At 46.4% G+C, this 17,660-nt stretch overlaps 1 protein-coding gene across 1 annotated transcript in view; it reads left to right on the forward strand.

Annotated features, from left to right (window-relative positions):
- gfral (GDNF family receptor alpha like) overlaps nucleotides 1-17,660 on the forward strand; it is a 109,271-nt gene that overhangs the window by 33,510 nt on the left and 58,101 nt on the right. The window contains exons 3-5 of the mRNA XM_038801051.1: nucleotides 4,274-4,426; nucleotides 5,038-5,448; nucleotides 5,566-5,637. Of these exons, the coding sequence (XP_038656979.1) occupies nucleotides 4,274-4,426; nucleotides 5,038-5,448; nucleotides 5,566-5,637 (636 nt within the window). The remainder of the gene's footprint in view (nucleotides 1-4,273; nucleotides 4,427-5,037; nucleotides 5,449-5,565; nucleotides 5,638-17,660) is intronic.

The raw sequence follows: 17,660 nt of genomic DNA on the forward strand, positions 1-17,660 counted from the left end.
CGTATGACGCAGCGCCGGCTGCAGGCCACTGGAATTGTTGAGGCTGCCGATTCTCCGGCCCGGATGGGCCGAGCGGCCACGCGGATACGACAGAGTCCCGACGGCGGCGTTCACCCCTGGTTACTGCCGGCGGGAACTCTGCGTGAAGGGTCGGGGGCGGCTTGTGGGGGGGTGGGAGGGGGGGGGGGCGTGATTTCCATTTGGCCGCCTCTTCCCCCCCACGTGAACCGCTCCAGCGCTGTACTGGCCCAGCGCGGTTCTCACGGCGCTGGTTTCGGGGGGGGGGGGGGAGAGAATCATGTGTGGGTGTCGGCGTGGCGTGGCGCAATTCGCACGGCACCCCGCTGATTCTCCCACCTGGTGGGGGGGGGGGGTGGGGGGGAGAATACCGCCCGAGTTGTTCCATTGCAAAGCATTACAAACTCGAATGAAGATCCAACAACATTGAACCCACTGGACAGCATGGGGGCGATTCTCCCAAATGGAGGCCAAGTGTTCGAGCCGTCGTGAATCAACCCGCAGTGATTGTTCATGTTGGTGGGTGGGGTGCCAATCAAGAAGGCTGCTTGTGTTGGATGGTGTCGAACGTCTTAAGTGTTGTTGGAGCTGCACTCATCTAGGCAAGTGGAGAGTAGTCCATCACACTCCTGATACTCTTGATTTGTGCTTTACAGATGGTGGACAGCCTTTGGGAAGTCAGGAGGTGAGTTACTCACCACAGGATTCCCAGCCTCTGACCTGTTCTTGTGGCCACAGTATTTATATGGCTGGTCCAGTTCAATGACTGGTCAATGGTAACCCCCAGGTTGTTAATAGTGGGGGAATTCGGTGTGGTAATGCCATTAAATGTCAAAGTGAGATGATTGAATTATTTCTTGTTGGAGATGGTCATTGCCTGGCACTTGTGTGGCATGAATGTTACTGACTATTAATCAGCCCAAGCCATGTCACGCATGTCTTGCTGCATATGGATTATTGCAATATCTGAGGAGTTGCGTGTGGTGCTGAACATTGTTCAGCATCCACACTTCTGACTTTAAAAAGGAGGGGAGGTCATTGATGCGGCAGTTGAAGATGGTTGGGCCTTGAACACTACCCTCAGGAACTGAGAATATTCTCCATTCATTTGTTTAATACATGTCGTTCCTCTCACGTATGGGTTTCTGACCTTTCCCTCCTCACAGCAGCAGCAGAGGAACTCAGGGTAGGAACAGAGCAAGATCTCAACTGCCGCATTTAAAGGAACACTCCAAACAAGTAAAGTGAAGCATTTGTCAGGGAGAGAGAAGTCATTGTTAGAATGGAGTTGTGATGGGTAAAGCTCGTGACCACTTCACTAACAGCTCCTCAAATGTGCTATGCTGGCAGCAGTTTGGTCTCATAAGGAGATACTGTTCCCGAGCAACAGGAGGACAAAACAAAACCTGCTGGTGACATAAATGAGGGGTGATTGCAGATTGTTCAAGAGATTAGCAGCAGAAGCATGCTGCCACACTCCTGGACCCAAGAGGACGACCCCTTCACTCTCCCTTTTCAAACCTACTGCAGCACATCACTCCTCACATTGACATATCAGGTCCCTGCCTTCTGAACCACTGCAGTCCATATGGTCCACCTGTCTATCCACCACTAACACTCACACTCGTCCTTATGTAACATTATGCCTAAATCAGATAGTCACCCTCAATGAACATTCTCCAATCATCTGTTCAATACATGCCATTACTCTCACTTATAGATCTCTGTGATATTTACCTACTTGCAGCAGTAGAGTGCAGGACGGAGCAGAGAACCTCCTCAGATTTTGCAGTGAATAACTGCAGAAGAGGTGATGCTAGTGATGAGTGGAGGCCTGCCCACTGGAAATGGGGAAATGGTGTCTCCTAGCTGCCCAATGGCAGAATTGAACACCAGATAACAGCACGGCGCACAACATTCATTCATGTTGACTTGATGTCAACAGCAAGTGACGTATGGTCACAATAAACGCTTTAAAGATTCCCACCATGACCATATACATTCATGCCTTTCAACTCTCACAGGGCATTCAGAATTGTGCAGGAAATGGTTGAAGTTGCCCTCATCAATGACAATTTCTCAGAGGATGTCATTCCTTCTGAGGCAGCACCACAGAACTGAAGCAGACCATGCAGCAGCTCTGATGCTCTCACTTTGGTGGAACCTGTTAGACCGAGAGTTGGATTTTCACCTGGTGACATGCACTTCACAAGTGAACGAGAGAGATGGAGGGGTCTGGGAGAGCAGCGGAGAGTCTAGTTTGGAGGGGGCAGGACATTCCAGCCTCTGCTCAGCTCTTGCAGGGGGATGACAATAAAGAGGATAGTTATTCAGCACTAGCAAGCAATGTGTGATGTATTGATACAAGTTCCCAACTCACTCTGCGCAATTGCAGTGAGATTGGGAGAGTCTGCCTCATGTCTGGGATATTGTTCCAGGCCATTGCAATAATGTCTTCTCCACTGATAGAGTAGCCACCTGCACTGATTATCAAAAGTCAGAATCAACTGAGTACTTGTCGACCTTCAACAATGGCTGGCACACTATGATTGCTTCCACAATGCTAGCAGGGTGGTGTGGCTAGGGCTTGACAAATGATGGCAGAAGCGAGCATGAAAATGGGGACTCCACTCTAAAGTGCATTCACCTCGCAGCCATTGCATTCCCCCCCTCTCCAACTACGACCAACCCCACCCATCTTACTCAGTGCTTGACATACTGCCTCGTTACCCAGTGACAGAAGCTTCTGCTCAGGGACAGGTGGGGCCCTGGTGGTCGACAAACCTAGAGAATGTCAACCAAGAGCATCTTGACAGTCAGATCAGGGAGGTCTGCAGCCTGCCTCTTCCTCTGTTGAAGCAATAGGGGTTTCACCCTCTAGAAACAATAGGACAATGAAGAGAATTAATTTGTAGTTGCACAAGGGTATGCACATAGGCTTGCTGGACAATGTTATATAGTTAAGTTTCTGTTCCGCATTTGAAGCATCTAAATCTTACTCTTTTGAAACACTTTTCCATCTTTCCCATTCTTCCTGGCTGGCAGTTGATTGTGATGAATGGAAGGGAATGGATTGATGGCAACCAATGTGGGATGAGAGAGGAATTCTCTGTTGTTTGCAGGAATGCTTTGTGTAATGACATTCGGAGTCCATGAGTAGGTGACTCATGCATGTGATTGTTAGATGAATGCACTGTTGGAATCCAAATGAACTTTGCGGTAATGAGGATATCCTAGGCTAGTGCTTTGCCCATATCGCCTTCCGTCACCTCACCTTCCACCTTTGCCTTCTCATCGGAGTTTCTGTGCCCTGTGCCTTGCTGCAGGTGTGCCAATGTGTGCTGTGATAGGCTACGGACAGACACCTAAAATTGGAAGGAAAGGAAACTGTATTGTTTGTACCTTTTAATGACTGCGGGTAACTGTCTCTGAAAGAAAAAAGTCCCGCTTTCATTTTCAGTAAACAATCATTGTTCAAGTAGACACCCTGAAGACGAGGTTTAGAAAATAACCAAAATTGGAGGGAGAAGCCAACAATGAATAATAATGAAAGTGAGTTGGCCATAAAAAGTTTGTAAAATGCTGCATTTTCCATCTGCACAACACAGAACTCTGACACAGCATCACACATGCACTAGTTAAACTACACACGGAGCAAGGCCACAGGGCAAATGCACTTACAGACAGAGCAACCAGTTACATTAATGGGAAGGACCTTGAGTACTTTCCCAGCTGGGAAACATTGTGAAAGGTAGGTGGCTCAAAGCGGAATAAAATAACCAAAAATGTAGAAGTATTTCATCTTTTCGTTGAAAACAACACTACAGTACTCAATAGCTTCTGACAGTGGAGAGGCACGCAATCAAATCAAGCAACCACAATCATTACAAATCTCACACCAGCACTGGATTCCAATGAAGTCCTGCTGCAGGAACTGGAGGACCTATTGCTAAATGCGGGTTGCTGATGGGGAGAATTAGATGTGCAGTCTCTGAGTTTGTTCGAATGAGATTTGTTTGGAAGTTAGTGGCAAGTCATAGAATCTTTCCACAAAGAGATTGCATGTGGGAAGACGCATCTGAAGGCAACTTCACAGAAATGGTAAAAAATTGAAAACATGGACCAGCTTGATTCAGTTCCAATCGCTGTAATATGAACCATGGTTTCTTGGGCAATTCAGACTGTACTAAATCATCTGCATTCTGGCAAATTTAACAAATACATTCAAATATAATATTCTTTTAATTCATTGCAGGTGAAGCTTGCACAGAAAAGGATCGCAGCAGTTGTAACCTAACCATCCAGTATTTAACTGACAGTTACCCAGCATTTAAGGGGTGCAACTGTCTTGAAGACAAATCATGCGACTTTCTCAGACCACTTGGGAAACAATGCACCAGCCAAGGAGGTAACAAAATAGCCAGGACTATATAATGAGGTAGCATCAATGAATTTACAAACAGTTTCACGTTCTATCAATGGAAATATACGGTGAAAGACACCTAAGTTTAACACCTGCTTTAAAATTGTAGAGAGGGACTTTGTACAAACACGCAAAGTTTTTAGATTGAAATAACACCAATCGGAAAATGTACAGATTAAAACTGTGCAAATAAGGAGTAAATAGGGAATTCAGTGAGTATTATTTCACAGAGGAATGAATTCACATATGGAACAAATTATTAGGAAAGGTTATTGTACTGAATTCAGGAGGCAAGTCCATATGCTTTAGAGAAAGTATATGGTGAGAAGGAAGAAAAGCAGGGTCGAGATTAACTAGAAACACATCGTCGTCTCAGGCCAAATTCCTTTTCCCATTCCTCAAATTTCCTACAAAAAATGGTGACAACGAGTTTGGCTGTTGGAGCGAAAGGTCAAATCAAAGTAAAATGTTTCAGCCAATATTGTTATGGGCTTAAACAGGTGTATCTAAGTTACTGTTGACATGGGTCAATGTATTTTAGATAACTTTCGGAAGGTTATTTGACATTTGAGATTTTCCTCTCCGTTTTTATGCAGAGCTCTCCAGAACAATTCCTGTGAATCCAGAAGTACAACCTGACTGGAGTCAACGCTCAAGACTCATGAGTGTAAATAACCAGATAAAGAAGGACAATGATTGCTCAGCAGTTAGGTATCGTTGTCTAAAATCCGCCAATTGCAGTTCAGTGTATGCAAGGTTCAAGAAGATGTGCAAGAACAGGAAAGGTAATTGCGACATCCCATCTGTAGGACAACAGTGCCTAACTGCATGGCAAGCATTGCAGCGCACAGACCTCGCCAATTGTGACTGTCCAAGACAGGGAAGACTGAAGTGCCAGAGAATACGGACCAGCCTTTTCTACAATGCTTGCGTGAAAATTGCATTTACAAATCTAAACACAAGCAGTGACGAAGGAAGGAAACAGCATAATCCTGTTGGGGGCAGCAGTAAGTTAACATCAGTGCCTAACGCTTTGAACATAGATTCCTTGATGTTTTGAACCTGCTATTGATTTCTGAACCAAATTTGCGTGCATAATGTTTGCACTATTGTTTCAATTACAGGTACAGATGATGTCATGGAGAGCAGAAAATCAACACCAGAATCCACTCTTCTTGCCAAATATGACAACAAAAGTAAGAGATAAGAGTCTTGCTCGTCAGTCGCATTTAATGGGAAATTGGATGTTAAACGTACAATTTTACTCATCCTCATTCTGAATAGAGGAAAATTTCACGAGTTGCTCCCGATTTTCCTTTGCTTGGGTGTGACAAACCAGAATTGTCATTAATTGCTGTCTAACATTACCATTTCTTTCCAGACAGATGTTACGCAGCTGAGGTTCAGGGACCAGTTGGACCACAGCTACTCTCAGTGCACAGCTGGCAGCCCAGAATTATATAACTGGCTCCCTTGTCACTCTTTGACCTTCAAGCATTGTTTTGCTCACCAGCTTCCAATTGTCAGTGGAAAATTCTAACGTTAAGAGAGAGCTGATGGTCTGAGTGCACTCAGCGAACATTAAAAGCATCGAAGATGATGGTTAAAATGTTCCCAGATGGGCCATTGGACTGCCTGGGAACCTTTAAAACTTGGCTGCAAACTAGATTGCAGTTACTGAGCACTTGGCATAAAACCCAACTGGGATGAGGCAATCCCTTCGGAGCATCAGGAGCTCACCTTTTAACTTTGATGTGGTCAGAATGTCAACCTGCCTTCCAACTTATACTTCAGCCGTTGTGTCCATTCACTTCTGAAACTATGGTTGAAAACCAGTCAATAACTTTCAACTTGACCAGGAGGGCGTATTCACTGCTATTGAGTTCCTGTACTGTTGTATTCCATTTACTGCTGAGAGCAATACCCAATAATATCTAACCCAATAGATTCTGCAAAGCAAATTAAACAAAGTGGTAGAAAATCACTCCAGGGTTACAAACATTGGCCGGAAATCTCTAGCTGTTGGAATTCACTTTTCCCGCAGGCAGCGCAACCCCACCAGCAGGTTTTGCTGCAGTTTGGGATGGTTTCAATGGGAAATCGACAAGGAGATAGTATCCTCCTGCCAGCTGATAGTATGCGGCGGAGAAACAAGCGGCTGGGCACTGGGGAATCCCGTCCATTACATGTGCTAACCCAGTTTTCTTTCTCATGACAGTTTCGGGGACCTCAGTGGCTTAAGGACCATTGCATAGCGTTAAATCACTCCAATCTTGTCTCATCTCATACACCTCTATTCTATTTAATCAGATATTCATCCACATTCCTTTGAAAAGTGACAGTTTGAACATTGTGCTGTCTGGCTATCGCCTTCACAAACCCATTACTCTGGCAAATAAACATTGGGTGGTATTGTCCACTCGCCCAGCAGCAGGAACCATGATGGGCAGGGGGCACAAGGATTGGAGGAATGGGAAAGACAGTTTTCCACTGTCGAGAAATCAGTTTGGAATATTTTTCTCACGACTTTGATGGCAAGTTAAAGGCAGCTCGGGATTCCCGCTAATCTATCCTGGGAAGCACATTTGTATTCATTTGCATCTCAGAAATGCTCATTAAAAGCCCACTCACTGGATCACATTCCTTTTCCAAATTAAATCCCCTGTCAGGAGGGAATTAGAACAGCCTGCTCCATGACTGTACATGAGCTGAGGACCTCGAGGTATGTATACACTACTTTTGCCTTTAAGAGGGTGACAGTTTGGGTGTGTCTGTCACAAGCAACTCCAAGGATGGAAGGGAGGTAGGCTTTTGGGGGAATGTGAGGGAGTGGGGTTGCCTGCATAATTTGGGAGGAGGGGGGTGGTGTACAGGGAAGATTAAGATGTGTGAGAGATTGGGGTTGGTGTAGTCGATGGTGGGGGGGGGGGGGGGGGGGGGGAATCTGAGTACTGATAATAGGAGGGCAGAGTGACCATCAGAGCGGGAAGTGTGGTTTGCTAGGGTGCAGGTTCAGAAATTCTCGGGTGGGTCACAGAGGGGGTCATGAAAGGTGGCATGGAAAACAGGAGGAGGCGCGGTCAGTGTGGGCATGAGGGATGGTAATGGCTGTGGCATCTGAGGGGTGGAAAGGCAAGTGGAAGTAGATGATGTCAGCATCCGGGGTAACAGAGAAGGTTCAAGAGTGATGGAAGGAAGAGTAAAGATTGACATTGAGTAGGTCAATAGAAATTGGTGGAAGTTGATGGCGGACAGAGGGAAGGTAGAAGGAGGTGGAGCAAGTCAGCAAAGTAATGTGCCCCATCTCTCCCGTTACAGCAATACAATGCATTCAATGTAAATTTACAATCAAAGTGGGAGGAGGGTCTTTTCAGGGTAGTTGGGATACAAGGTTAGCACAAATGGCTGACTAATAATCACAAGGAAACTGTGTGAGAACAATGTTCAGTTGTGAGCCTCACGCTATGGTGAAGCCCACATGGCAGTAGGATTGATTTCCAAATCATGATAACCTCATCTCATAACCTTGAGATCCCAGCAAGGTAAGAAGATGCACTCACTCTGTGCTATTTGCCACTGACTGTAGTCAGAGACTGATAGCCACCTTGCCACTGACTGCAGTCAGCGACTGGTAGCCAACTTGCCACTGACTGCAGTCAGAGACTGGTAGCCAACTTGCCACTGACTGCAGTCAGAGACTGGTAGCCAACTTGCCACTGACTGCAGTCAGAGACTGGTAGCCAACTTGCCACTGACTGCAGTCAGAGACTGGTAGCCAACTTACCACTGACTGCAGTCAGAGACCGGTAGCCAACTTGCCACTGACTGCAATCAGAGACCGGTAGCCAACTTGCCACTGACTGCAGTCAGAGACTGGTAGCCAACTTGCCACTGACTGCAGTCAGAGACCGGTAGCCAACTTGCCACTGACTGCAGTCAGAGACCGGTAGCCAACTTGCCACTGACTGCAGTCAGAGACTGGTAGCCAACTTGCCACTGACTGCAGTCAGAGACTGGTAGCCAACCTGCCACAGACTGCAGTCAGAGACTGGTAGCCAACTTGCCACTGACTGCAGTCAGAGACTGGTAGCCAACTTGCCACTGACTGCAGTCAGAGGCTGGTAGCCAACTTGCCACTGACTGCAGTCAGAGACCGGTAGCCAACTTGCCACTGACTGCAGTCAGAGACTGGTAGCCAACTTGCCACTGACTGCAGTCAGAGACCGGTAGCCAACTTGCCACTGACTGCAGTCAGAGACAGGTAACCAACTTATACCTCAAACCCCTCCGGAATGGTTATGACTGATAGGAACCATTAGTCTTCAGTGCTGCCAAGGCAATGGCCTCTCTACAGACCAGGGTGGTGGAGACAAGTGGAAACATGTCCATGTGAGACTTCTTGCACATGGCTCTAATCACCCTGAGCAAAGAGCATTATCTCCAAATCATTCATGCATGAGCAGGAGGAACACCTATCTCTACTCCTCCAGGATATCCTTCACCTGGAAGGAGTGGGGTGGAGATACCATGTCTAGAAGGAAGTCAGGTGAAGGTTGGCCTGCAGATTTGAAGATGGAGGAAAATCTGTAAAGACAATAAATGTAACATTTCAATCCATTCCACATCCACTGAGGCACCAATGATGTAGACAGTGGTCAACCCTGCCTTGGTAATGTCTCTCATCCAGATAGGAGATGGAGGACCCATTGCTGGTTGTCACAGGGCCATGAGGAGCAAGGGCTTGAGCAACATAAGACCCCTATAAAGTCAAGATGCTAGTACATCTGAACCACTGCGGTGGTGAGCATTGACCGGAACATGGGTGTATCATCAGCAGTGTCCTTGTCTCGAGATGAGTGAAAGGTAATGTGGAGGCACCCTCATATGTCCTGGGAAGGGGTTGCTCACGTCTGCCAGCTTCACCTGTTTGAGCTGCGGCCGCAAGTACTCTGGAGGAATAATACAAAGCTCCAGGCCTGCATTGAGTGAATGTGATGTGTCAATTGGGTGTTCTTTAAAAATGGCATCGGCACATTTAACCCCTTGTTGTAACAGCAGGATGGACAACTTTCTGCCTGACCTACCACAAAATTTGCCGATTTCCTCATGCATGCATAGCTAATTAGTTAAAAAGTGGGAGATACTGCATGTCCACCCACCCTGCCACACAGTGAGAGTCATGCGGACTTCTCCACTTAGCAACGCACTTTGTCTCCAGAACGGACAATTCCGCCCATTCTCTCTGTGCAATGACTCTGATTTTAAAGAGACTAATAATGGATTAAACCAACATAACGGGTGGTTCAATAAATCTCCGTGGTTTTCTCGCACAAATGGCTTTTGCTCAACTTTCTATATTTTGTTTGTGCAACCTGAAAATTGCAGAACACACTTTCAGGGTTTCATTATACTGCATATTGAAGCAGTGGCACAGTGGCTCAATTTTGCAACATTTTAAAATAATAATAGCTACTTAGGTCAACAAAGAATGGAAGTTCTGTAATACAAACCCATTCAGCACATCAATACAAATAATGATGCATAATAACTAGGAAATGAAAGCCTCTCCAACATGCATTGAATATTAGAAATGAGATTGATTCCCATCACGTGTTGTAAATAATAAAATTCCTCCCATAATCCGAGAGACAGCAAACAAATAAACTCTTCACACACGTAACATTGGGGATAAACCTGGCACAAATGGGGAGGAACAAATAGACCATCAACAGCCTCTTTGTTTGAAAAGAATGGAACAAATGTTTCAGTCTCACTTCCTCGGGATTTTGCAATCTTCAAAAAATTGATTAATTTTTATTTCACAACTTGGCATTTTATGTGATATTTCCAGCCTGGCAGGTTTCAAAATTCATCTGACCCATCGACCACATTTACTCTGCAATCCCTGGTCTAAACTGCCGGAATCAAGCCAGGCAGAACCACATTTCTGTTGCCTCTCTGCTACTTGGCTGCAGCTTTAAATATTTTGCCCAGGAGAAGGCTGTAGGCCGCTAAGATCCAGGACTCAGCAGCAGTTCAGATTTTATACGCTTAGAAACTGGGGAGGATTTCAGCAGACAACATCAGTATCTTGTAAAGCAGATTTTACGCTGCACTGCATTTATACCCCATATGGTTTCAAATAAAAGTGGTGTGACACAGCCTTCCTTCAGGGAGTTTCACTGGGATTTTGGTGGAAGTCAGATTTGACCTTGGCCCAAGATTTACATGGGCAGTTGTGCATTGGTACAAGGAAAAAAACTGTTTTACATCAGTGCAATAAGCCTGCACTATTTGGGAACTGGAAGAAACAGAACATTTTTAGAGCTATGGGGGAAGGGCACAGTGGTTAGCACTGCTGCCTTACAGCTCCATGGACCAGGGCTCAAGTCCCGCCTCGGGTGACTATCTGTGTGGAGTTTGCACTTTCTCCCCGCGTCTGCGTGGATTTCTGTAATGACTTAGGCCAGGCCTTTGAGATTGGCCAATTAGAATACGACTTCCCTGATTAGTGGCCATATCAGGGAACTCCTTTCTCTGTATATAACAGGGAGTGTCAGATCCTCTGCACTCCCAGTATAGACAGCAGACTGAATGGTCATGGTTGTTCAGCTGTTGGGTTTGTAAATAAAAGGAATTCTGGTGAAGGGACCTCTGCCTCCGTGGACTTACTACAGTTTCCTCCGGGTGCTCCTGTTTCCTCCCACAGTCGAAAGATGTGCAGATTAGGTGGATTGGCCATGCTAAATTCCTCCTTTGTTTCCAAAAAAAGGTTAAGTGGAGTTCTGGGTTAAGGGGATAGAGTAGGGCCTGACCCTAGGTAACGTGCTCTTTCAGAGGAAAGGTGCAGACTTGATGGGCGAAATGGCCTCCTTCTGCATTATATTCAGGAGCAGAATAAAATTCCTATCTAAAAATAGCTATGTAGCAGCACAAGTATTCAGAGCAGAGTTACAGTGGAGATCGCCTCAGTTCCGTATGTTGTGATGATGTGAAACAACCTGGAGTTGGCCTTGCAGGTTCTTAGCTTTGAAATTAAAATTTGAAAAGAGCACAGGTAGTTAACTGGGTCAGTGCAAGAATTGTTTTTTTCCAACACAAGACATTTCCCTGGCCAGTGGAAAGCACTCCGCATACATTTTTGAGAATGATATACAGTGCTCCTTCATAATTTAAGAGCAAGGCAAGAAGGCAGCTCGGGAGAAGAGTCATATGGACTCAAAATATTGGCTGTAATATTTTGCTCCCGTCCGCAGAGGGTGTGAGTGGCAACGAGAGCGCAAAATCTCGTGGCAGGCCTAAATTGTTTTTTTACAGCTAGTTTGCTCTCTTAGCCTATTTTTTCTTTATCAATTTTGTGGACATCATCTGCTGAATTAAAAAAATCACGTTTATTCACACCTTCTTTCCACCCTATCACAAACACTCCTTTGCATAAGTTCAAGGTGAGAGGCAGGAGGTTTAAGAGGGTTTTGAGGGAAAACATTTTTACCCAGAGGGTGGTGACGGCCTGGAATGCACTGCCTGAGACATGGCAAAAACAGGTTGCCTCATATCCTTTAAAAAGTACCTGAATGAGCACTTGGCATGTCGTAACATTCGAGGCTATGGGCCAAGTGCTGGCAAATGGGATTAGGTGGGCAGGTCAGGTCAGGTGTTTTCCGTGCATTGGTGCAGACTCCATGGGCTGAATGGCCTCTTCTGCACTCTATTATTCTGTGATTCTGCGATTTTGTGCTTTTGTCTCCCACGCTTCCTTCATTCCCTATCTCCATATTTAAAACCTGTTATATCTCTTAACATTGTTCAGTGCCAACGAATGGCCACCGACCCCATAACTCTGTTTCTCTCTCCACAGATGCTGCCTGATCTCCTGAATATTTCCACCATTTTCCATTTTTATTTCAGATTCTCAGCAGCCAGAGTGTTTAACTTTTGTAAAGGGAGTGCATTCTGATTGGTGGGATATGACAAAAGGTGTTCTCAGGGATCTGTATTGGGGTCTCAGATTTTCATCACATGTTACAGTGAAGTGGATGAATGAATAAAGAGCTGTGTATCCAGGTTTGCTGATGACAATGAATTAAGATGAACTGTATAGGTGAGAGCAGGGTGTTTCAAAGGGACATGGACAGATTGTGAGAATGGGAAAAGCTGCGGCAGTTGAATTTCAGTGTGGGGAGATCGAGAGAGGCACATTGGAATATTTTCTTAATGGTAGGGACTTTGAAACTGTGGGTGGAATTCTCCGGTCTAAGTCCCACGGTGGATGGGGAGAGCGGGCTAGGGGGAATCGGGCAGGGAAGGGGGCTGTCTCTTACTGTAGTCTGACAGGAAACCACTTCCTTATTTCTGTCCTTGGCATAGCCCCAGGTCACTGTCCGTGTGGAGTTTGCCACATTCTCCTGTGTCTGCGTGGGCTTCACCCCCACAACACAAAAAGATTTGAAGGGGAAGTGCACTGGCCACGCTAAATTTCCCCTTACTTGGAATAAAAAAATCTCAGTGGAGGCTACCTCAGTTACTGCATGTGATGTGGTCCTGTACGAGAATGAAAATCTTGCCAATCTTGTGCCCATCGAGCCAGAAATCTGTTTCTTGAGTCCCCGTTTAACCGTCTGCAAGGCTCTCTCTGCCAGATCATTCGATGGTGGATGTTTGGATGTTGCGGACATGACTAATCCCGTTACTTTTCACAAAAGCGGCAAATTCTTCACTTGTGAAAGAAGCCCCGTTATCAGTCACGCGTATCTCAGGGATTCCTTGGCTGGAAAAAAATGCGCTTTGCTCGATGGTCACCCAGAAAGTCAACAACATTTTGTGGACCTCCAGCCAGTGGGGGTCTACCAGGATAAGAAACATCGAACCCAAGAAGGGACTGGCGAGATCTGTGTGCACGCAAGCACAAGGGCGGTCTGCCCACTCCCAAGAGTGTCAGGGGTGCCACCCAGGGGAGCTTCTGGTGCTCTTGACAGATGAAGCACTGTTGAGCCAATGTCTTGATCTCTTTGACCAAAAAAGGCCACCAGTCACATTGTCTCGCCAGCATCTTAATTTTAGACATTCTGGGATGTCCTTCAACACGATAGCCTGTTTCTTCACCAGGCCAACATCTAACGTGTCCCACAGGAGGATACTGTCTTCCACGGTCAGCTCTGACAATTTTGAGAAGGAAATTTCAACTCCCCTGGCAGCTGTCACTGCTGGCCTCTGTAGAGCACCAGACATCGCACTTTGGCAAGTACAGGGTCAGTTTGCGTCCAGTTACGAACACACAAGGCAGTGATGGGTAAGGAGTCCATAATGTTCAGGATAGCAATCACTTCATCCTTCATAGGAGGGCTGGCAGACTCCACCAGCTGAGGAAGACAGCTGAACGCATCAGCATTCATAATCTGGGTCCCTGGGTGGTGCTCGAAAGAGTATTCATAAGCAGCCAATAACAGCCCAGTGCTGAATCCTCACTGACGCTATTAGTCGAATCGCCTTGTCTTCATGGAAGAGGCCAAGCAATGGCTTGTGATCAGTGATGATAAAAAACTGGTAGCCATAGATGTATTGATGAAACTGTTTTACAGTGAATACAACCGCCAGACCTTCTTTTTTGATCTGAGCATATTTTGTCTCAGCCACAGCCAACGTCCGGGAAGTAAAATGGGAGCACAGTAGTTGGCACTGTTGCTTCACAGCTCCAGGGTCCTAGGTTCCATTCCCAGCTTGGGTCACTGTCTGTGTGGAGTCTCCACGCTCTCCCTGTGTCTGTGTGGGTTTCCTCCAGGTGCTCCGGTTTCCTCCTACAAGTCCCGAAAGAAGTGCTGTTAGGTGAATTAGACATTCTGAATTCTCCCTCTGTGTACCCGAACAGACGATTAGGGGCTTTTCACAGTACCTTCATTGCAGAGTTAATGTAAGACTACTTGTGACAATAAAGATTAATACAAAAGCAATTGGACGGTCATATCCGTCGGTCATCCGATGGGACAGAACTGCTCCAATGCCACACGGCAAAGTATCCTATATGATATATAACATTTTTGAATAGCACCAGCATCAGCACCCCCGAAGAAGACAACCAACACATCTCCTTTTAAACACTGCATCCTAGGTCTGGCCCCAAGCCCAAGGCTGATGCTTCTTCACGACCAAGTGGAGGGGGGGGGGGGGGGGGGGGGAGGGGGGGAATAAGACAGCCATAATAATTTACTGGTCCAAGAAAAGTGCAAAGTTCTGTGATGTCGCGTGGAGCGGGGGCCATTTTGATTACCATACCTTCTCGGCGACTGGGTGTAGGCCGTCTCGGTCCATCCCAAATATACCACTTCTTTCATGTGAAGCACGCACTTCACGCCGCAGGTAGACCCCATATTCGGAAAATTGTTTCAACACTACCTCAAGGTTCTTGTCTTGACTTATATTGTCTAAGTAAACCGCATCGTGCGGCAAACGACGCAGGATGTTCTCAATGATGCGCTGAAACACTGCGCATGCCGAGGATATTCCGAACAGCAGCCGGATGTACTCAGAGAGCGGGCTGTTCGTATTAATCATGACGTACTTCTGTTAGGATTTAGTGAGCTCCAGCTGTAGATAAGCATTGCTCGTGTCCAACTTCATGACAGTACAGCCACCAGCCAATGTTGCATAGAAATTCTCATCGCGCAGTAAAGGATAATGGTCTATTCTAGAAGCTGATCACCATCAGTTTATAGTATCTGCAGAGGTGGTCTGTCTTATCTGGGTTCATTACAGGGATGATCGGTGTTGCCCAATCAACGAAGCACACAAGCCGAGTGATGCTCAAACTTTCTAAACACTGAAGTTCGGTCTCAAACTTGTCCACCATATGAAGTCTGACAACACCAGGTTAAGGTCCAACAGGTTTGTTTCGAATCACTAGCTTTTGGAACACTGCTCGTTCCTCAGGTGAATGAAGAGGTAGGTTCTAGAAACATATATTTTTATTAAATCAAAGATGCAAGACGATACTTTGAATGCGAGTCTTCGCAGGTAATTAAGTCTTTACAGGTCCAAATTGAGCACCTGGAGAGAGGGATAATCACAGGTTAAAGAGGTGTGACTTCTCTCAAGCCGCGACATTTGGTCGGATTTCGCAAGCCCAGGCCAGATGGTGGGGGATGAATATAATGCAACATGAATCCAAGGTCCTGGTTGAGGCCATACTCATGTGTGCGGAACTTGGCTATAAGTTTGTGCTCGGTGATTCTGCGTTGTTGCGCGCCCTGAAGGCCGCCTTGGAGAACGCGTACCCGAAGATCAGAGGCTGAATGCTGAAATGTTCCCTGACAGGAAGGGAACATTCCTGCCTGGCGATTGTCGCGTGATGTCCGTTCATCCATTGCCGCAGCGTCTGCACGATCTCGCCTATGTACCACACTTCAGGACATCCTTTCCTACACAGCGTATGAGGTAGACAATGTTGGCCGAGTCGCACAAGTATGTACCGCGTACCTGGTTTCCACATCTCCGCATCTTGTCCACGATAGCACAGGGAACTTGGCGGGCAAGGAAATATCAGGGCTGAGCTTCCGGGTCTACCTGAATTTTGGTCACAGCTCCTTTAATGGCACCCAAACCAGGCAGGAAAACATCCGGGCGTTTGCTCAGTGCCAGAGGATATGTTGCCAATCCAACTGCAGCCGGTGTAGCCAATCAGGACCCAACATGGTCTATTCCTTGCACGACAATAAAGGGAAGGCTCACTAATTGCTGCCCATAAACCACTGGAGTGAGGGTGGACTTCATGATATTTAGTCGTTCTCCTGTATAAGTGGCCAAATAAGCTGTTGTGCAGCCAAAGACAAAGTATGCACCCCTTGTTTGATAAGATGAAACGTGCTCTGCACCACTACAGATGGCCGCTCCATGTCCAGCTCCATTTCGAGCATATGACCATTTACTTGTGTTGGAAAGTGAATAGGGGCCATGCAGGGCACTTTCAAACAGTTCAGCTGCATCTCAGTCTCATCCTCAGCCTTGTCTGGACCATCCAGATGCAAGGCCCGACCCCGGGGCTGACGCCTACCTTGTCTGGGATGCCTGGAGTGCTGAACCTCCTGCTGCCTGCAGGTACGCCTGGACTGGCGCCCACACTTTGCACATGGGCCGGAATCGCCTTCAGCTGCGTCTGGGGACACACACGCAGTGGCTGGCTGTTTGGCCAGAAGCCTGAGTCGCAGCGACGTTCGGTCCAGGCTGTGGGGATACCACCTGAGGGACAACACCTCAAAACGTTCACCTCCAGATATTGGTAGATTGAGTGTACAGGCAAAACTGTGACAAATGGATTTTAATGTCGACCATCCACTTAGAACAAAATACTTTCAAAATGTTGAAATGGTGGAAGTCCAAAGGGACTTGGGGATCCAGATACATAGATCATTGAAATATCAAGCACGGGTACAGAAAATAATCAAAAAGGATATTAATTTTGGAGGGAATATAGTGTAGATTTACCAGAATGATGCGTGGTCTCTATAGGTTAAATTATGAGGAGCAATTACACAACTTAGGGTAATATTGCTGCTCAATTTTAGAAAATTTAAGAGAGGTTTGATCAAAGTTTTCATAATATGCTGGGGAACAGGTAGGATAGATAGACAGAAACTGTCTCTGCCTGTTCAGATGTGAAATTTGGAAACATGCGTACAGAAGGGTGTGGAAGGTTGGAGCTCCCTTCCACAAATGGGAATTTAGAACATAGAACATTACAGCGCAGTACAGGCCCTTCGGCCCTCGATGTTGCGCCGACCTGTGAAACCCCTCTAAAGCCATCCATACTATTCCCTTGTCGTCCATATGTCTATCCAGTGACCATTTGAATGCCCTTAGTGTTGGCGAGTCCACTACTGTTGCAGGCAGGGCGTTCCACGCCCCTACTACTCTCTGAGTAAAGAACTTACCTCTGACATCTGTTCTATATCTATCTCCCCTCAATTTAAAGCTATGTCCCCTCGTTCTAGACATCACCATCCGAGGAAAAAGGCTCTCACTGTCCACCCTATCTAATCCTCTGATTTATGCCAAATCAAATATAAATTTAAAAACTGAGATTGATTTTTTTTCACCCAAGCATTTAAGGATGTGGGGCCAAGGCTGATATGTATAATTCAGTCACAAATCAGCCTTGATCCCATTGCATGGCAGAACAGGCTTGAAAAGCGAAATGTCCTCTTCCTGGTCCCATGTTTCTAAATGTACT

Source organism: Scyliorhinus canicula, chromosome 6 (genome assembly GCF_902713615.1).
Source record: "Scyliorhinus canicula chromosome 6, sScyCan1.1, whole genome shotgun sequence".
Lineage (NCBI taxonomy): Eukaryota > Metazoa > Chordata > Chondrichthyes > Carcharhiniformes > Scyliorhinidae > Scyliorhinus > Scyliorhinus canicula.